General features: G+C 52.5%; 2 protein-coding genes across 4 annotated transcripts in view; one reads left to right on the plus strand and one right to left on the minus strand.

The window, feature by feature from the left end:
* The window catches only part of TESK2 (testis associated actin remodelling kinase 2), a 121,150-nt gene that overhangs the window by 10,570 nt on the left and 91,822 nt on the right, over nucleotides 1–18,758 (plus strand). The window lies entirely within an intron of this gene.
* LOC133268403 (uncharacterized) lies at nucleotides 2,428–17,614 on the minus strand. 2 transcript variants are annotated; one of them, XM_061451413.1, is made up of 6 exons: nucleotides 17,489–17,614; nucleotides 7,114–7,575; nucleotides 5,771–6,094; nucleotides 5,451–5,617; nucleotides 5,265–5,312; nucleotides 2,428–4,630 (listed from the first exon to the last, which is right to left on the minus strand). In XM_061451413.1, exons 1-5 carry the CDS (start codon nucleotides 17,553–17,555, stop codon nucleotides 5,286–5,288), a joined length of 1,047 nt encoding a protein of 348 aa, XP_061307397.1. In that variant the 5' UTR covers nucleotides 17,556–17,614; the 3' UTR covers nucleotides 2,428–4,630; nucleotides 5,265–5,285. The 2 variants fall into 2 exon arrangements, with proteins under 2 accessions (XP_061307397.1, XP_061307396.1); XM_061451412.1 differs by lacking the exon at nucleotides 5,265–5,312.

An 18,758-nucleotide genomic window follows, 5' to 3' on the forward strand; every position in this document is an offset into this window, starting at 1 on the left:
ACCACAGATTTGCCTGGTTTATGGGCAGGAAATGCATGATTTCTGTTTGCTTTGTGGGGGATGGAAGGGAGAGAAGAGCGAGAAGATCCCTTTCTCACTTCTCTGTGTGGCGAGACAGAGGTAGCAGTAGCTGGGAACATCCTCGGCAGAGCCTCAGGAGGTAGTTTAGAAAAACTCTTCCCCTCCCCCCATGACAAATCCACATTTATACTGAATTGAATGTAGTCATAGAAAATCGAGTATAAATAATGTGGAGGCGTGCAGCATCCTGTTTCCTTCCTTCCTAGGTGTCTGGGAAATGACAGTAGGCATTTTCTGTTGTCTCCTGGGTATGAAAACAACACTAGCTACTAAAAGCTTCCCAGGTTATACATCATTTCATAGCCTTCATTACTGAAAATTTACTGCTCTGACTTCCTGGCTTGTTCCTGCATTCCTGCTCTCTGGATCAGTACAATGCCTTTTTCATTCTGCTTTAAGTGGTAGCAAGCACACAGGACTATTATCCATGGGAGAGCCTCATGGGGTTGTTGGTCTTATGAGATCTACACGCTGCTTTGTACACTCGTGCTCCTCAAGGCGGTTTCTCTGTCTCTGAACACCACCTGCAGCCTTATTTGACACGATGGTGAAAATAAACAGTATTGAAAGCTAAAATCCCTGCTCCATCCCTGGCAGTGTTCAAGGCCGGGTTGGACAGAGCCTTGGGTGATATGGTCTAGTGTGAGGTGTCCCTGCCCACGGCAGGGGGGTTGGAACTTGATGATCTTAAGGTCCTTTCCAACTTTAACTATTCTGTGATTCTATAAAATCCAGGCACTGAGCCATGGAGGACAACTGAATGGGCAGAGAACTGGCATGTAGCACAGGTAGCCCTGCACTTAGCACAGCAGCTCTGGCACTGTCATGTTTCCTCTGCTTAGATCCCCTACCCTTCAAAACATGAGTCTGCAGAGAGGAGGGGATGGCAGAGAAGGCAGGTGGGTCACAAACTCTGCTTTTATCTGGGTTTCTTTCCTTCCTATTTAGCTTGAAATGTGATTTGATTGATTCTCATCCTCTCGTTAATTAATAGCATAACTGTACCTTAGCCTAAGGGGCATTAAACTAAACCTCATCAACAGCAAGAGCTGTGTTCAAGGAGACATGCAGAAACTGGCAGCAGTTGTTTTCTGGTTCTGTCAGTCTGCTTTGCTGCTCATAAGGATGAAGCCTACACAACTGCCCATGATCCCTCTTCAAACCTGGCCACTCAGAGACTGCTTCACCTCGCTGGGAAGTCAGAACTTGGCTGGGCAAAGGCAGTCAGCTTTGTACCTCCCGAGACAGGCTGCCTGCACGAGCCTGTCCTGCTGCTGCCTCTCTGGCTAAGGCAGATCTGCCTTGTGCTACCTCTTAGCAGTTCGTTCTGCAAAGAATGAATCAGCTCTGAGTGAGGTTGGTGGTAAAAAAGCAGAACAGAGGAAACTCCGACATCAATCACTAGAATGATGCTGACTTCAGGCCTGAGACTGGCTTAGTTGTAGCATGTTTGTTCTGTTACTTAGCTCTTTCATTTTGTATGGTTGTATGTTGGGACAGGATTGAAATCTCTGCAGGGTTTAGAGCTCACCTGCAAGTCTTCCAATTATTCAGAGCAAGGACTTTGCTAGGCTGTGAAGTCTTTGTTTGCTCTCCCCTTGTTCTAGATCTTCCAGAGATTTGCTTTTATAGAGTAGTTTCACTCTCTGTACTTTGCTTTTGCAGTAGCAAATCTCAGAACACAGTCTATGACATAAGCTGGGTGATTTTGCTGAGGTATTGTAACAGCTCAGGAGAGACTCTTATCAGCTCTGTAGCAAGAGCTGGGCTTTTGAAACAAACCACAAATGCTTACCTTCGTGTTGGTCCGAGCTCCAAAGAGAAGAGTTCAAAACAGCTATAACGTTACACAAAAAAGCACGTGCCTTTCAATTTGCTTTGTCTTCTGTACTATAGAAAGAAGCATGACAGATGATGCTACTAAGGTTTGGATTAGGCTGGTTTTCAGGATATTTCTATAAATAGAGTTTGGGGTTACAGTTGACAACAGATGAGAATAAGGGTATCTTCAATCAGAGGCTAAGAAACAGAGTCTAAAGGTCTATGTTAGATTATTTGGTCTAGTGTGTTCTCTGAAAGAGAATTAAACTGATTAGACCACATAGAAATTACTCTCATTCAACCCAGACAGGGAATGACCCTGACAAGAAGCAACACAAGCAGGGGGTGGTGTCCTTCTGAACCCTTAGAGCTCTGATTTGTAGCTGTCTGGCATTTTCATCAGTATCAGGTCTGTGAGTCTTCCTACCCCAAACTACTGCTGTTTATCTACCACAGGATTCATTGTGATTTACAAACACTTTTCAGTTAGATGTTTGCAATGAAAATATGAGGACCAGGACACCATTGGCATTTGTAACTTTATTGCAGAAAAAAAAATTCACTATTAACATATTTTACACAGAAAGTTGCACTTTGGTGTTGGGTGAGTTTTCTTCCTCACCCCTTTCCCCTGGACAGTGATGCACGGGAAACCAGAACCACCAGCCCCTGCCCTTTCTGTTATGTGCAGAGACACTTTGCAGCTCTGCCAGCCTGCACCAGATCCACCCAGGATGGAGTTCTATTTTCCACCAGTAACTTGCCTCTCTTTGTGCCAAAAACCAGTAGCACCCTGCCCTCCAGCAGGGGAAACAAGTCTGTAGCTAGGGAGATTGCTCTGCGCAGACAATGCTTGATACAAAAAACTTTGGAGTCGTGACAATTGCCCTTTAGTTTTCATGCAGTAATAGTAGGAGAGAACCAACCCTCTTCCCTATTTTACTGGGCATCCTTACAATAAACAGATGCAAGGCCAAAGCCAACATCAGAACCCAAATTGCACTGCAGCCTTTTGTCACTTCAGGAAGTAGTAGCACAGTAAGGAGGAACCACTGCTTTACCCAGTTCATCTATTTGACCCAAACCAGTTGTGCTCCATCTTTGGGCTTTGCAGATAATTTAAGACCTGTTGACTGGAAAATTGCCCTTTCCCTGCTAAGACAAGTAACGACAACACTGGAAAAAAAAGGTAGTTTTGCTAGTGAGGGCTGGTATCTGTCCTTTGTGGGGTCAGTGAGTGTTGCTACTGAGAGGATAGACTGAGGCTTGTAAGAGCAATGTGATAGACAATCTCTGTCTAGCTCTTTCTGTATCCTGTCACAAATCAAACACTCTAGAGAAGGTATGTGTTTCTCTTTACCTGCAGTCAAATGTGAATTAGAAAATAGAAGCAAGTGTTAATTACACGAACATTTCCATGTCATGCACACTACCGTCTTTCTGAGGCAAGGGCACCAAACGATCCTCAGACTTACACTCAGAGACTCTGGTCCATTCCTTGAGGGGACTCAGGAGGCTTGGATGCAGTCTACAGCAGTGATACTTTGAGGCAAAAGTGCAGAATCTCATCAGCCTAACATCTAGAAAGGGAAGTGGAGGAAGGCACCTACACCCAAGATCTGTCTTCGTGATGAGATGCCAACTGGCATAAAGACCAACATTAGAAGGTAAAGGAGCTTTGACCTTGCATAGCAGAGGAGGCAGAGTGCAGTACTAGTTTTGTACAACAGCTTTCAGCAACCAGATGCTAGCAGCAAAATGGGAGGTACCTGAGGAAAGGCAAGTGTCAATCCACGCAGAGAAATAGACTAAAGCATTCACTGAGCCTGGGCAGAGTTTACACATATGCTGAAGGCATCAAGTATGGGAGACACGGTTTCCTAATTTTGGTGAGACCAAATTAGTGTGTCTAATTGCAACAGACTGACTCCTATCAGGCCCTGTTAAGCTAAAATTATGTTCATTTTCCTCCCAGCAACTTCAAAGCAACATCAAGTAGCAAGGGCACTTCTCCAGTGGCCACAAAACTGTTTTCCCTGGTTAAAGAGAAAAGGTATGCATGTAGGAAGGAAGCAGAGCAGTCTGTCATCCTCCTGGTAGGTGTTTCAGGATGGGCTGTGCCAATCCTGGGACTAAAGCTGAAACAGGAACAAAAAAAGTGCAAGAAAAAAAACCCAAACCAAACAACCTTAAAAATAAAGAACAAGAAGGAGCCCAAGACAACTGCTTTCCACATCCTTGGCTCCCTTAGAAAACAGCAGTCTCCTTTGCTAGCACTGTGCTGACACCACCAGTGTTAAGAGCTCTTGTATGGATCACTTGCCCACCTCCTTTGAAAGCAGCAGCTGCCAAGATGGACAGAAGAGCTCCATGTGGAACATGATGGCAAAGGTTGTCTTGGCTAATTGGTCACCACACTAAAAGGAGGAGGCACCTCTTCAAGGCATGGTTTCAAGGACACCCTGGAGGAAAGGGCCAGACTTGGGCTCTGTTTCTCAGCGTAAAAACTTCAACATTGAACTACTGAAAACGTCTAAAACCAAAAGCCATCTGAAAAGGATCTTTCAGTTGTGTGCAAATCATAGCCCCTCATTCCTCAGCAGATCGTCTGGGACCTCAAGAAGTCCTCAAGGCCTTCTCCTCTGGGAAGTTCAGCCGGCCAGGCAGAGGACAGCCTGGTTGCCTAGTAGCTGTAGAGTGAGAGAGGGGTGTCCTCCATCATGTCATCCTAGAAGCAGAGAAGAGTGTGCTTTAATGAAAAGTCTGCATGGTGGCACACAGTTCCAGCCTGGAAGAGTGCTGTGCAGGCAGTACAGCCTTCTCATCCACACTGTCACAGTTGTGGTCATCTGCCCAGCAATCCTTCTAAATCTGTCCCTGTGCAATTCCTTGAGCTGTCACTCTCTCTTCCTGCTGCAGCTTTTGGAGAGAAGAGGTGCATTCAGGAAGAGCCTGCCTGCTGCAGGGATGTGGAAAACCCTGGCTGTGGAAAACTCCACTCAGCTTGAAACAGCATCAGCTTGCTTGCTAGCTGCAGAAGTTCCCTTCGGTATTCCTCTGTCCCAGAAAGCACAGTGAATTAGTTGCATTTTCCCCAGAGCTAATCCAGCCTCTCAAACCCTTATATGTTTTTATATCCCCAAAAGCTCAAACGCAGACAGACAGACAACCTTGCTGGAGCAGAGCACGGAATCTGCTTTGTTACAGTCACAAAGCAAATATATCAAGAATACAGGAGGAGCAGCTAGGAAGGTGTCATTTCAGGGGAAGATGGGATGGAGCTCCCCTTCCTCTCTCTATTTAACCTCTTAGCATTCCCCTGCAGAGTGAGGGAAAGGCAGAGAGCTTCTTTAGTGGCCAACCTTGAGACTTGCTGTCTTGATTCAAACCCTGGATTGAAGGAGAGGGACCTAAGAGGGAACAGGAGTTGTGATCAGCATTCATGCTGCTGCAAATACCCAAGGCATTACTAATGTGGTAGAAGGGGAACTGCAGAGCAGCCAGTAGCAAGCCGGACCATGTCAGGCTGGGCTGAAGGCATTACTCACCATGGGCAGGTCCTGCAGGCGCCGGAACTCCATGCGGCTGTTGTGCTGGCGGTATCTCAGGAAGCCCAATAGGCCTAGGATGCCCACCATGACAACGAAGACAGAGATCACGGTGATCACCAAGGGATCAGCCTTCGTTGTATCAGCCAAAGGGGAACTGGGGAGCTCTGCAAGGATACCAAGAGAATGAGGCCAAAGGAGAACCTTCAAGGCTGGAGTAGCAAAGCCTTGTCTTTGCTGGTTGTGCTCAGTACAACTGGGAGGCAATTTGAAGTAGCCCCAACTCTTTGTAAAAGCAGGAACAAAAGCAAAGCATTTACCTGGATTTTCATCATCACCGACATCCAATACAGAGGCTTTCTCATGTATGGGCTCTAATGCCTGCTCCAGTGTAGGTGTGCTGGTGGGGATGGCAGCTGTGCTAGCATACGTGGAGCTGGTCACAAGGGGTCTCACTGTCACAGTACTGGAGGCAGTAGCAGAGGACATGCTCCCTGTGGTTGAGATGGGAGCAGAGGAGGTTCTGGGCTCTGTGGTGCTTTCCTCTGTGGCATGCACAGGGCTCGTTCCTGGCCTGGTTTCGGACCTTGCTGCTGTGGGTCCCATGGTCTGCCCACCAAAAGGCTGAGAGCTGTTACTTGTTGCTGCAAAATAGAACCAATCAATTATTTCAAAGGATAAAGTGGAAGTGCACTGTTCTGTGACAAGATGTAAGCAGGGCTGTAAGGATTACTGCTGGGACTACAGGAATAGCACCTTACTGACAACCCTTCAGGAAACAAACAGGTTTTATAGCACAGCCACAGTGCCTGGAAAGTCTTCTTGTTTTTTGTACGTGCCAATGTGCAATGTCAGCTAACCTCAGCTGGGTCCACAAGTCCTGTCCTCTTGGGGACAAAGGACAAGCAGAGTAGTCTCAAACAGCTCTGCACAGAGCCGAGGGTCACCCCTGAGCAAGAGACTGGGAAAGATTTCTCATCCCTCCTTACAGGGACCACAGAAGGGGCTGCCCAGGGACTGAGTAGCATCATCCCTGTGATGATGTGTCTGTGTGTCACAGAACAGCAGGACCCCGTGACACCAGCCAGGGTGAAGGATGCGGTTGTGCATGACCACCATGCACATCAATGGTCAATCAATAGTTGCCTTCCATCAGGGGTGTGTGACAGCCTGGCAGGCCCCAGGGTGGGTGAGACTGGGATCACAGACCTACAGCCAGTCCTCACGCTGCCTAGGAGGGATCTGGAGGTAGGGTAGGGGTTCCCATGGTTGCCCAGAGATGGATGGGCTGATGCTTGTGCCTGCCCTTCTCCATGCTTTGTTTAAGGGAGGGTGTGCTGCCCCATTTGCTTGCAGCAGGGAAAAAGCTCCTATTGAGCCCCCGGCTCTGGTCTTGGACAAGCTCAGCTGTGCAGCACTGCTGAAGCACATTGTTTTGGACGAGATCTATAAAGGACATCCCTGCATACAATCAATGTCCTCATCAGAAAGCAGCCAGCACACTTAATACCATAAACTAATGAAGTTTGCAAAGTGGATGGTGAATTAACAGCAGCTCTGCAAGTCAGTCCCACTGAACTGGCCTTGAGAGTTCATAGGAGTTTCCAGGTTGTGCACCCTTGGGGCAGGACGTTCCGCACAGGCAGAAAAGGCAAAACCTCACCTGTCACACTGTTCAGGGGAGGTGTGGGGGTTGCACTACTGGCCTCCTCCATTTCTTCAGTTGTGTTGAAAGGCTCAGGGACCTCGTGGTGGTGCTGGTTTTCTTCCAGAGTGCTGGCAGTTGGGATAGGGGAGAGGATTTCAGTGCTGCTGTTGACTGACAAGATCATGTTGTGGTGCTCATGCTGTGTAATGGTGATGGTCTCGGTGCTGGCAGTGGTGGAAGCCTGCAGTGTCTCTGCCTTGGTGCCCACCATGGGGGTGGTAGGGATGGAGGCATCCTCCATCTCTGTAGCGTGGGCTCCAGTGGCATTGAGTGTGGCAGCAGTCAAGTTTTTCTCCAGGCTTGTCTCAGGAATGGCAGCAGTCACTGCACTGAAGGCAGAGGCTTCCCTTGGCTGATGTGAGGTTGGAGCTGTGCTAAGAAAAGGTGGTGTCACCTCTGATGTCTTCTGACCCTCTCCTATGGAACAGAGTAAAGAATGGACGAAAAGTTTGTCAGAGATCCCACACTGAGAGGAAAAACAGAGGGGAAGACCAGGAACTGAACCTCTCCATCCCTTTAACTCCAGGTACACACTTGAGGAAGGGGTACAGCTCCTCTGTAAGGTGGGGACCTCCTCCCCGCTGTGCTCCTGTTCTGTTCTATCCTCGAGCACCTTTTAAACCCTTTAAGGGATTTGGGTTTTTAAAAGTACCACCTGAGACCTGATTGTGTGAGAACCTTAGGTAAGTCTTCCTTGGTTCGTTGGGAGTCAGCAGTGTACAGGAAAAAATACAAGTGGGGAAGAAGTGGCAGTAGATCCCCAGCTCCCCTGGACTGACAGAGTGCAGAAAAGCATTTAAAAAGTCTGTGCTGGCAAGGGTAAAGCATATATCCTAGTCATCTTAGTAGTAGTGTGGGCTTGCTGCTAGAGGGAAAGGTGAAATGGGTAGCAAGAGTACTACAGCTAGCAGGGCTGGTGGGGTGCTTTGGGAGCCACCTTCATGAGCTATTTATGAACACATCACCACCATAAAGTGCAACTGTTGTCATAGAAATGGGGGCTACTCAGCCTCCCACTACACCAACGAGGCCAGCTTCCTTAGAAGGAACCTGCAGCAAGCAAGGATCCCCCCGGATCCTAAGCTGCTAGACAGTGTGACAGCATGAGGGAGAAAGAACACCACAAAGCTCTTACACTGCCCATTCATAAACACAGGTCCTGTGAGGATTTCTCAGCGTGTAAACAGGAAGAAAACAGAGAAATGGAGTGCCAGCAGGATGGACTCTCCAGACAATTTAAAAACATTGCATGGTCAATATTTTGATGATTTCTGTTCAAGTTTCTAACCAAGCCACAGAGGCATGAGGAGCCAACTGCAGGAAAAAACACAGGTACTGAAGAAAATCCATCTTCATGCCTGCTCTCCACAGTGGAGAAGCATCTGAGGCAGATGCTGTACCCAGGAAGCATTCATCCACCAACAAAGCAGCCCACTCTCATACCAAGGCTTTGGGGAAAACTCAGGAGTTTTTAAAAGCTCTTCAGAACGGACACAGTTATCAGAGCTCTTCCCCAGCTACAGCACTTAACAGGCCCTAAAAAAAGACACAATGCATCTCTCTCAAGAGACCTTTGCAGTACCCTGACCAGCTGGAGAATTCAAAACCTAACAGCAGCCTGACAGAGCTGTGCTTCCCCAGCCCAGGGCCCCAGTCCCAGGAGGGCTCCATGGGGGATGCACAAGCAGGCAGCACAACTCTACTCCACACATTAACAGAGCAAGCTTTCAAGGGGAGCCCCAGCTGCAGCAACTTGAACATGAGGACTGAAGGTATAAGTGATGCTCCCTTTGGCTTCACCTGGATCCAGCTGTCTATAGCCAGAATGTGCCTCTAAACAAAGCAAGCTGCTCTCTGAAATCATAGAATGGTTTGGGTTGGAAGGGACCTTAAAGCTCATCCAGCTCCAACCCCCTGCCGTGGGCAGGCACACCTTCCATTAGAGCAGGTTGCTCTAGTGCCCTGTCCAATCTGGCCTTGAACACTGCCAGGGATGGGGCAGCCACAGCTTCTCTGGGCAGCCTGCGCCAGCGCCTCAGCACCCTCACAGTAAAGAACTTCTTCCTAATGTCTAATCTAAAATGGATCTAAGGTACACAGTACACCAGTAACACCTAGAAGGAAAAACCCAAGCACTGCGTTTCCCAGGATCAGGCACCAAACCACACAGCCTTTCATGTGAGAATTTCCAGCCTGAAACCAAGCATGTTGCCTCTTGGGTGAGATCCCAGCAGTTCCAGAGCCTGCACTGGGGAGAATGCTGACGGATCCTGGCTGGGCACTGGCAGATGCTTGCTCTGTAAACACCCAACTACCTGCTGCTATGCAGCAAGACACACACAGAGCTGCGCTGTCACCGTGGGGTAAACAGGAAAGGTGGTGGCCAGGTGCCTGGCCAGTGGCAAGCCTGGCTACGTGCTGCTTTGAATAGCTGGCTTGTGCCCAGGCCAGCTCCTGCGGGGTGGCAAGCTGTGCCTGGGGTCACGCAGAGGAAAGATCTGGGAAGAGCTGTCTTGTACAAAGGCCCGAGCAGCTCTGAAACAGTCACATCAGTGTCAGGAGCTGGCATCCCTGCCAGGAGGTGCTGTGGGGCAGGAGGGTTTGTGGGCACAAGCAGCTCCCCTCCCCTGTGAATAAGGATGGGCTGTACACACAGCTCCCTGCTGTCTGCTAGAGGGAGAGCTAGTGGGAGTTGTATTCCCCTAAGTTCTTGTATCCTTATGTAGCCACATGTCTCTTTGCCGCAGAACTGCTCAGTGCCCGCAACCACCGAGGAAGTGGTGCCTGGGTGGACAGGCTGCTCCAGACCTGCATCGCACAGGAATTTAGCAGGACCATTGCAAACAGACTTGTGCTGGCCGCTGGCCCGGCTCTGGTGTAACACAGCACTGTGGTGTGTAAAACCTGCTTTGTAGAGAATTGCAGAAGAGATTGCAGAAAACTGGCAGGTATGGAGCAGGAAAAGGAACCACTGGGGCAGCAGGAATCCCTTCCGACGCCTCTGAGCATGGCAGGTGTTGATGGCACCTGCATTAGCAGATCATCCAGCCTTGCTTATCACAGTGCTACCAGCTCGGGAAAACAAAGGAGAGCCTGAAAAAAGGGAGAGCCCAAACCCGGCTAACACAAAGACTCAAGCCATTAACAGATAATGGTGGGAAGATAGAGAACAAGGCAAGAGCTTAAGATGGATAAAGAAACAAAGGACAGTGAGTAAATAATGATCACCTGGGGACAGACAGACAGATCACCATCTCATCTGTCTGTCAGCTCTTTACGGTAAGAGCACATCCAAAGCCAGCACACAGTCGCCAAGCAAAGCACTTGGGGAAACACCCTATAGGTTCAACTTGGTGCTTGTGAGCGTTGGAGTGCAAGCACTAATGAGGCGTAGTTCAGCTTGGTCTCAAAATAAAAGCACTCCCGCACAGTGTCTTGCATTAAGATCTGCTACATCATTGCTGGAACGCCACAACTTTGTTTCCCAGAGTTTTATCACTCATTTCCACCCAGCCCGGTGCAAACCCTGCAGTCCTGTGTGGGGAGCACAGCTCTGCTGCTGCTGCCTGTGCTGGACGAGACCCAGCAAACCCAACAGCAGCTGTGATCCTCCAGGGTCGCAACACTGTGGTTTGTTCTGAATCCCTGGTGCCGAACAGGTCGGAAAATCCCCATCTCCAGCACTGTCCCTGCTGCTCCAGTCACCGAGCAATGATGTTTTTAGCTGTTTATTAGTTACTTACAGAGACACAGGTCAGAGCTCGTTACTCTGGCGTCTTCCTGAAGGAGCTCTGCTTCCTGCACCACATGCCAGGAAAGCTGTGGCTGCATTGCCTAAGGCATCACCCCCATCAGCTCCTGGAGACAAGAAGGAACCACATGCCCATCTTGTCTCAGGTGCAAATGGGAAGGAGTTAGTGTGGATATGCTTCAACTTCTCTGGGATGCTCCAAAGCCTGACAATTGCAGCACCCCAAAGCAGGTGGTGAAGGTGCAGTCACTCCTGGATCCATAATAAAGCAACTACGATTGTGCTGCAAGTGAAGAAGCAGGAGCAGCTGCAAGCAAGAGCTCTGATAATAACAGCATCTCTGGGAACCAGGGGTGGGTTTGCTTTGGTCACGCTACAGTGCCTGTTAAAGCAGACTGCCGGGAGGTCCCCTGGCTGCAGCCCCGGGTCTGGGCCAACCACCAGGCTCAGGCTGTGCATGGTGAGAAACAGCAGGCTCAGACCACACTAGGGCAGGGAGGTGGATCTGGAGCGGCAGCTCCCATCAGACAATGCTGACTGCAGTGACCTCTGTCTGGGAAACGAGAGGGGCGAAGGAAGAGAGCAGTCCCAAGGGAGGAGGGATGCAGCCAGCCAAGAAGCCCCTGCCTTGGACAAGGGTGGGAAACTTCATGAGGGAAGGGAGGGCTCTGAGCATCAGCCCACAGCTTCAGCCCCTCTCCAGCACTAAGGGACCTCCATGCATCAACAAGAGCTCCCAACAGCTCCAGAGTAGACATGGTATAAATATGCCATAGCTGAGAGGAGTGAAGGAAGCCAGCTCTGCAGGAGATGGGGGGGCCGTTCCTCCTTTGTGTTCCCTGCCCAAGTTTCAGGGCTGAGGCCAAGTTTCAGGGCTGAGGAAGGTTTGCACAACCAGCAGAGAGCATTGCTGCTGTGTCAGGGCAGCCATGCAGAGTGGGGATGTCTCCTCCATCCTCTGCCACAGCAGCCACCCAACATCTATTTTGATCTCAGAATAAAACAAGTCAGTGAGAGACAGTGCAGGGCCTCAGCTGGACCAGCCTGCAGACGAGCTCTTGACACAACCCTCCTGCCACAGTTCCAGCAGCATCCTCTGCACCCTCCTTATCTCAGCCAGAAACAGCAGCCTGAGCTCCCCAAGGGACAAAACAAACCCAAACTGAAATCCATAGGCTTCTAAATTCCCACAGGGTGAGATGCAGGAGAGCCACATAAGGTAAGGAAGGCAGCAGCAGGCTGGCTGCTGGGGCTTCTGGGGGAGCAGGGCAAAGGGGTGCAGGCTGCAGTCACCACTGGAACAGGCACAGAGACCCAGGTGAGAGCTGAGCACAAAGACAGGAAAAAATCCACCCAGGATTTCGGGAAACCACCTTTGGGAGCAGGGCTCCCTGGTGTGGATGAATCCTCCTGCACAGGCTGTCACTGTCTGAAGACAGCACCTCGCTTCAAGCAGCTTCCTACAGAGCGCACGTCAAACTGCTACTCTGATTCATTGAAAAGGCACCCGAGCCCTTCTAAAATGCTATTTTCGTTCACTAACTGAATTCAATTCCCATTTAAGTTAACAGCTCAAGTTGCAAACAACCTAGTAAAATGCAAAATTAATGTTTAAAAAGTAACAGCGTAAGCTGTAACCTATACGTATTTAAGCAATTATATTATATCCTGTTGCTCAGCAAAGTACTCCATTAAGTGTAGAAATTATCTTTTGTTGCCAGTTATTACATTTTTATGGTTACCAACCAATGGTAATTAAACAACCTCTTCAAGGAAAAAGAGCTTGAGCACAAATGCAAATAAAACCATACAGTGGGATTTAAAACCGAGGCTCTTCATTTCATGCAAAAGTAGAACCAGAGTAGCTGCTGATTAGACATTGGCTCAGCCTGACCTCTTCTCCTTAACTCAAGAGCTTGGAATAAAAAAGCCCCAAGTGGCAGAAGAGATTTATAGAGCTCTCCAGGTAGGAGCCAGATGCACCCAGGGATGCTGTAGAGCAAACACCCTCATCGCAACGAAGCAAGGCTCGGAGATGGAGATTCGGTACAAAGGGGAACTGCTTTGTAAACTCAGCTCCAGTTGGATACCTGGATACCTCTATGGAGGCAGGATGTCACCGGGCTGCATTTGCTGCAGGATCCAGTGCTCTCTCTACCAGGGCTGATGGCAGGACTGTTCCCATCCCCATCCCAGCAGAGAGGCTGAATAGGCTCTGTGCTGCGAGGAGCCTTGGTGCAGGGACAGATCAGACCTCGCAGCCTCCTTGGGACCACAGTGAAGCTCTCATGTGGCAGCAGTTTAATTCACCACATGTGGCCTCTGTGAGCTCAGCTGTGCCCTGTTGCGCAGGCAGCAAAACTGGGGGGTGTGAACTGGCGGTGCTGAGTGCCAAGCACCTCCTGGAAAGCTGCCAGGCCAGGCACGCTGCAAAGCCACGGCTGTGGTAAGGGACAGGAATAGAAACCGGGTCTCCTGACTGAGAAGCTCCTTCCAGCCTGATAGGCAGGTGTCCACGAGCTGAGCACGAGACGGGGCTCAGATTAGATATGGGGTACTGAGCGCACACAGCTCACTCAGTTGGGTGCTGGGGAAGGACAGCCCAGCACCTGATCTAGCCGAAGATGTCCCTGCTCATTGCAGGGGTCTGGACTAGATGACTTTTGAAGGTCCCTTCCAATCCAAACTATTGTATGATTTTATTGGCACCGCATTTGGAACAGGGACGACCAGCCCACGGTGGCACAGCACGGCAAAGCAGAGCAAGAGTTTCAAGAGCAGAGATGAGCAGCCCTGGAAACAGTACCATAAATGTCAAGGTCAGAATCTTCTGTACTAGAAAAACCCATAAACAGCACAGACGTGCCCTGAGCACACAGTGGTACTGGAGCCTGAGTCAGGGAGGGGGCAGCCCCAAGGAGAGATGCAAGAAACAGCTTTCCCACTGGTTTGCATGAAGCCCCATCACTTATCCCCCACTACAGAGGTCAGAAGGCTTATCCCAGATTCCCATGGCAGGGCAAAAGGGGAGAGCAGGATGCCTTGCTCAGCCACCACTGTCACACCAGCCAGTTATTTTCCACTGGCAGCATGCAGCTATGAAGCATCCTGCTTGGCAAGAAGGTACCCTGGAAGCTCCCATGCTGTTTGCTTTGTTCCTCGGCAGAGGGATTGAGCTGTGATGAAGACCCCTTTGCCCAGAGGCTGCTGGGGACACAGGAGCCCTGGGAAGCCTTCCCTTCTCTGGGGCTGTGTAACCCCAAAAATACAGCAACAGCAGGAAGCTCTGGCATCAGCCAGCCTAGCCCTGGTCACCTCAGGAGTCACAGCTGCAGTGGAGGAAGCACGCACATCATTAGGAGAAAATTAATTAGCCAGTTGCCTTAATAACAGCTCCATGTCAGCAGGGAGCCTGATCTCCAGTGCAGTGTGGCATGAGCTGGGGGGGAGTCTGGACATCAAGAAGCCTGCTCAGCCCAGAGCAGGACCTTCCAGCTGCGAGGCTGCTGGTTTCATGGGCTGTGGGGCTTGGAGGGTGCATCCTGCCCTAAGCAGCAGCAGTTTGGGTCATGCGGGGCAAGCACATGCCCTGGCCCTGCCCCGAGTAGCCCTACAGGGCTTGAGACATGGCCCCACACCTGAGCAATGCTGAACCTTATGAGAGCTGCCCCATAGAGTGTGGTGGGGATGAAGGCAGCCAGAGGCACCACAAGGCTGCCCCACGGAAACCCCTGCAACAAGAACTGTGTCTGCCCACCCAGAGGGTCTTGGTTGAAAGGAAGGAAGAAGAGGGGCCTCTGTGCTTTGGATCCTCCTTGCTCTCCTTTGCCCAGAGGAATGAAGCCAAGGGGTCAGGGCATGGAAAGGCAGTGGGGAGCCAAGATGCACTCTGCACCTGGAGCTGGGGGAAGAGCAGACACAGAAATGGCATTGAAGACAGACAGCATGACATGATGGGGCTGGGCAGGGAGTGCAGGGTTGGGGCGACCCCACACAGACAGAGGTACTGCCCTGAGGAGAGGACCGAACTGTGGCTCAGTTCTGGGTGCAGAAGATTTGGAGCTGCCCCAGCCAGGTGGGGTTGAATCTCATAGAATGGTTTGGGTTGGAAGGGACCTTAAAGCTCATCCAATTCCAACCCCCTGCCATGGGCAGGGACACCTTCTGCTAGAGCAGGTTGCTCCAAGCCCCTGTGTCCAACCTGGCCTTGAACACTGCCAGGGATGGGGCAGCCACAGCTTCTCTGGACACCCTGTGCCAGCACCTCAGCATCCTCACAGTGAAGAATTTTTTCTTACTATCTAATCTAAATCTCCTCTCTTTCAGTTTAAAGCCATTCTCCCTTGTCCTTGTCCATCCACTCCCCCTTGCCCTGGGCAAAAAAGGGGAACAAAAATCATTGCAAATCTATTGCACAGACACAGACACTGCCTGCCTGTGTGCGCAGCCCTGACAGACGGGGCTTTATGTGCTCTTGCCGCCCTTGGCCCCACACCGTCCCCTCTGCTTGTGAGGCAGCTCGACACGGGAGGGGAGGCAGCAAAATACCCAGGACAGAGTTACTTGGGGTTTTATTCGTACGGCCGACGGTACTAAAGGAAGTGGATTTCCGCAGGCAGTGAAGAAAGGCTGCATTGAGAAGCTGAGGTGGGCAGAGCACAAGGAATGGCAGCCTGAACCCCTCTGCGGCCCCGCAGCAAACCTGTCCAGGGAGCGGGAGCAGGAACTGCTGGACCAAGATACAAAGAGGATCTGCATCAGGAGCAGGGCAGAAACCAGCTCATGGAGCTGGGATGAGCCCGATTGTAGATCGGTTTGTCTAGGGACTGTTGGCTTTGGGGACAATCTCCAGGTGAACCTTTCCCTTCCTCCATCACTGTCCTGATGGATTCTTTGGTGTCTCGATATAAGGGTTGGGTTTGCCATGGGGCATTTTTTATTGGTGGCATCTCTTCCATGCCATCTGTTTTCAGAAAACATTTGCTCTCTAAACTGTGGCTGGGATTAGCTAGAGGATCCAAAAGCCATGAGGACAAGGAGCAGGCCAGCTGCATAGGTGCCATTTCCTGTGACTGCGAAGGGACTTTGGGATTGGGACACTAAGAGTGAAAGATTCCAGGAAAAACTCAGCACAATCTTAACTCTGTTACATTCCAGCAGTTTTGAGTCCTGGACTTTGCAATGAGACAGCTCCTACGAGCCAGCTGGGGCAAGGGGCTCCCAGGGGGTACCCCAGGGTGCCAGGGGCAGAAACGCTGCTGACACAGCCAGCGCAGCCCTGGCCTCCTCCTGCTCCCGAGGACAGAAATCCCAAGTTGTCATTCCTCTGCCAGCAAGTCATTCCTTTGCCAGTGCCTGCTCACATCCCTGCACCCCATCACAGCACAGCCATACACAGCGAACACAGCACTACCCGAAGCTTTGCCCACATAAACGGGGCTGGTTTGGAACTGTTTCCCTGTGCACAGCCTCAAACCCAGCCAAACTGCATTCAGCACCAAAAACCGAATGTGTGCATGAGCACTGCTCTCACTGCTGGAGCTCAGCCCTGCAGGCACCTACACCAGGGTTTTACCAACACAGTTAACTATTAGAGACCGAAGTTTCTATGTGTCTCTACTGCTTCCATCACCCTGACAGAGTCTGGCTAAGAGTTTTTTCTCAGCCGCAAACAAGAGGAAGCACGTTTGCTTCCCGAGCCCCGGGCAAGTCCCTAGATGCCAGCTCAGCCTCTTGTTACTGCCGGGGTCTGGTGGCGGGGATGCCAGCAGCCCGGCTCGGGCCCGCTCCCGGCCATGCGGCAGGGCCCGGCGCCGTGCCGGTGAACGGGGCTGTCAGCGCCACGCTGCAGACTGCGCCTGCCCACGTGGGGACGTGTTGCTCATGGCATGCTGCCGAAACACAGCGTGGGAAACGCTGCCCGGGCCGGGGTCTGGCTCCTGCTCCATCCCGGACGCCGACAACGCTCTCCCGCAGCACGGCGGGACGGGCGTCCGGTGCGTGCGGGGAGGCGGCAGCGCTCGGGCTTTGTCCGGGGTCCCTTCGATGGGAGCTCGGCAACTGCTTGTGGGGACCCGTGAGCTGCAGGGTGGGACAGAGCGGGCTCGCAGGGATGGGGGCCGGTAGCAGAGTCCCTCCGGGCTCGCCGCTCCCCTCCCCGAGCATCCCCTCGGTTCCTCGCCGCGCCGAGGAGGTGATCGCGGGCCGGACCCTCTGGCACCCGGCGGAGCCGCGCTGCCGTGTACGGGCAGGGCCGGCCGGGCGGCCTCGCTACCGCCGTGAGCGTGAGGCTCGCCGGGCTCCCCCCCAGGCATCTCCGGGCCACTCTCCCCGCGCGCGGGCCGGAGCCAGGGCACTTGGGCCGAGTTTCGGGGGGCTTTTCCCAGGAGGTTCTCGTCCCCGAGGAGGAATCCCCAGACCCTTTTCCCGCCGCCCCACCGGCGGGCGGAGGAGCCCGGGCCCCGGCGCTGCCCCGACGGCTGCTCCCGGCGGTGCTCTCCCGGCCGCGGTGAGACGGGCGGGACCCCCCCGAGCCACCTCCCCGCGTTCCGGTACCCCTCGGGCTGCCGTCCCCAGTACCTGGCAAGGCGCAGAGCAGGCAGCAAACAGCGGCGAGGCGGAGCAGGGCGCGCCGCGTCCCCTCCATGCTGGGCCGATCCGCGCTGGCTCCGCCGGCGGAGCCGGGGCGGTGCCGAGGCGGGGCGGGGCGGGCGGCACGTGGTGCAGCCCCCGGCCCTGGAGGCGCGGGGCGGGGACCGCCACTGGCCCCCGCACTCCCGGCCGGCCCGGGCCCGGCATCCCCGAGCGTGTTCCGTGCGCCTCCGTTTCGGTCAGAGCGCTCCGGGCCGATCCCGGTTCGCTCCCTGGCATCCGCGGTCCGGTTTGGCACCGCCACCGGCATCTCCGGTCGGTCCCCGGCACGGCCGGTTCGGGCTGGGCGCTCTTGGTCCAGTCCCGCACTGGCTCCTGCATCCTCGGAGCAGTGACCCCTGGTTCGGGAAGCTCGGCCCCAGTCCCGTCCTTCCATGTGCTGTGCATCCCTGGTCTGGCTCTGAACCACTTCATTATTCTGTGCTGGTCCAAGTGATCCGGGTCCAGGCCCTCGACACCCCCCGATCTGCCCCTGGCACCCCCAGTTGAGCCTGGCACCCCACTTCTGCTCCATACAGGGATGGTGACAGCAGCTAAGTCCAGCACAGGACATTGCCCTGGGGCCTCTGCACTGTTTTTGGGTACCCGTGCGCTGCTCCAAGCACCCCTGAGTGCTGTCCTGGCTAGGGCTGAGCCGGGTGCTCAAGATGCCACTGCTGGTTTCTGCAGCCCATGGGGAGCCCCGTGGCCCCACATCCCTCCCAGCCTCCTGGGTGCTGGCCAGCCCAATCCAGGCACTGTGAAGGTCCTTCAGAAATACTGACTGCTCTCTTCTGGTCAGCATTTCTGAGGAAGAAACCCCATTGCAAAGCTGGCAGTGGGCAGGTGCCCAGCCAGGCACCCTGTGTCCTCTGGAAGGACCAAAAACCTCTTTGCAAATATCTTGTAATGGTGCTTCCTCCCCAACCCAGCCTCATGTGGTGCAGATGGAGCAAGCCCTCCTGTCCTGTCCCATCAACTCTCACAGAAACACACAGAGATTTGGGGCCTTTCTGACCTGTGAAAGTGCCCTTTGCCTGGAAGGTACAAAGAACACGGGGCCTTGAAGGCACCTGTGGTTCTTGCTGACACTCTCTTATGCTGCTTTGGCAGAGGCAGGGCTGTGGCTCCCCTTCTCCATTCCAATACCCGTGTCTGCAGCACCACAAGGCAGGGGAAGAAGGTGGAAACATTTTTGTTCCCCCAGAAGTGTTGCCTT

This window comes from Pezoporus flaviventris, unplaced genomic scaffold, assembly GCF_033815535.1.
Source record: "Pezoporus flaviventris isolate CSIRO_AGI_PZ_B2104156 unplaced genomic scaffold, CSIRO_AGI_Pfla_v1 ptg000013l, whole genome shotgun sequence".
Lineage (NCBI taxonomy): Eukaryota > Metazoa > Chordata > Aves > Psittaciformes > Psittacidae > Pezoporus > Pezoporus flaviventris.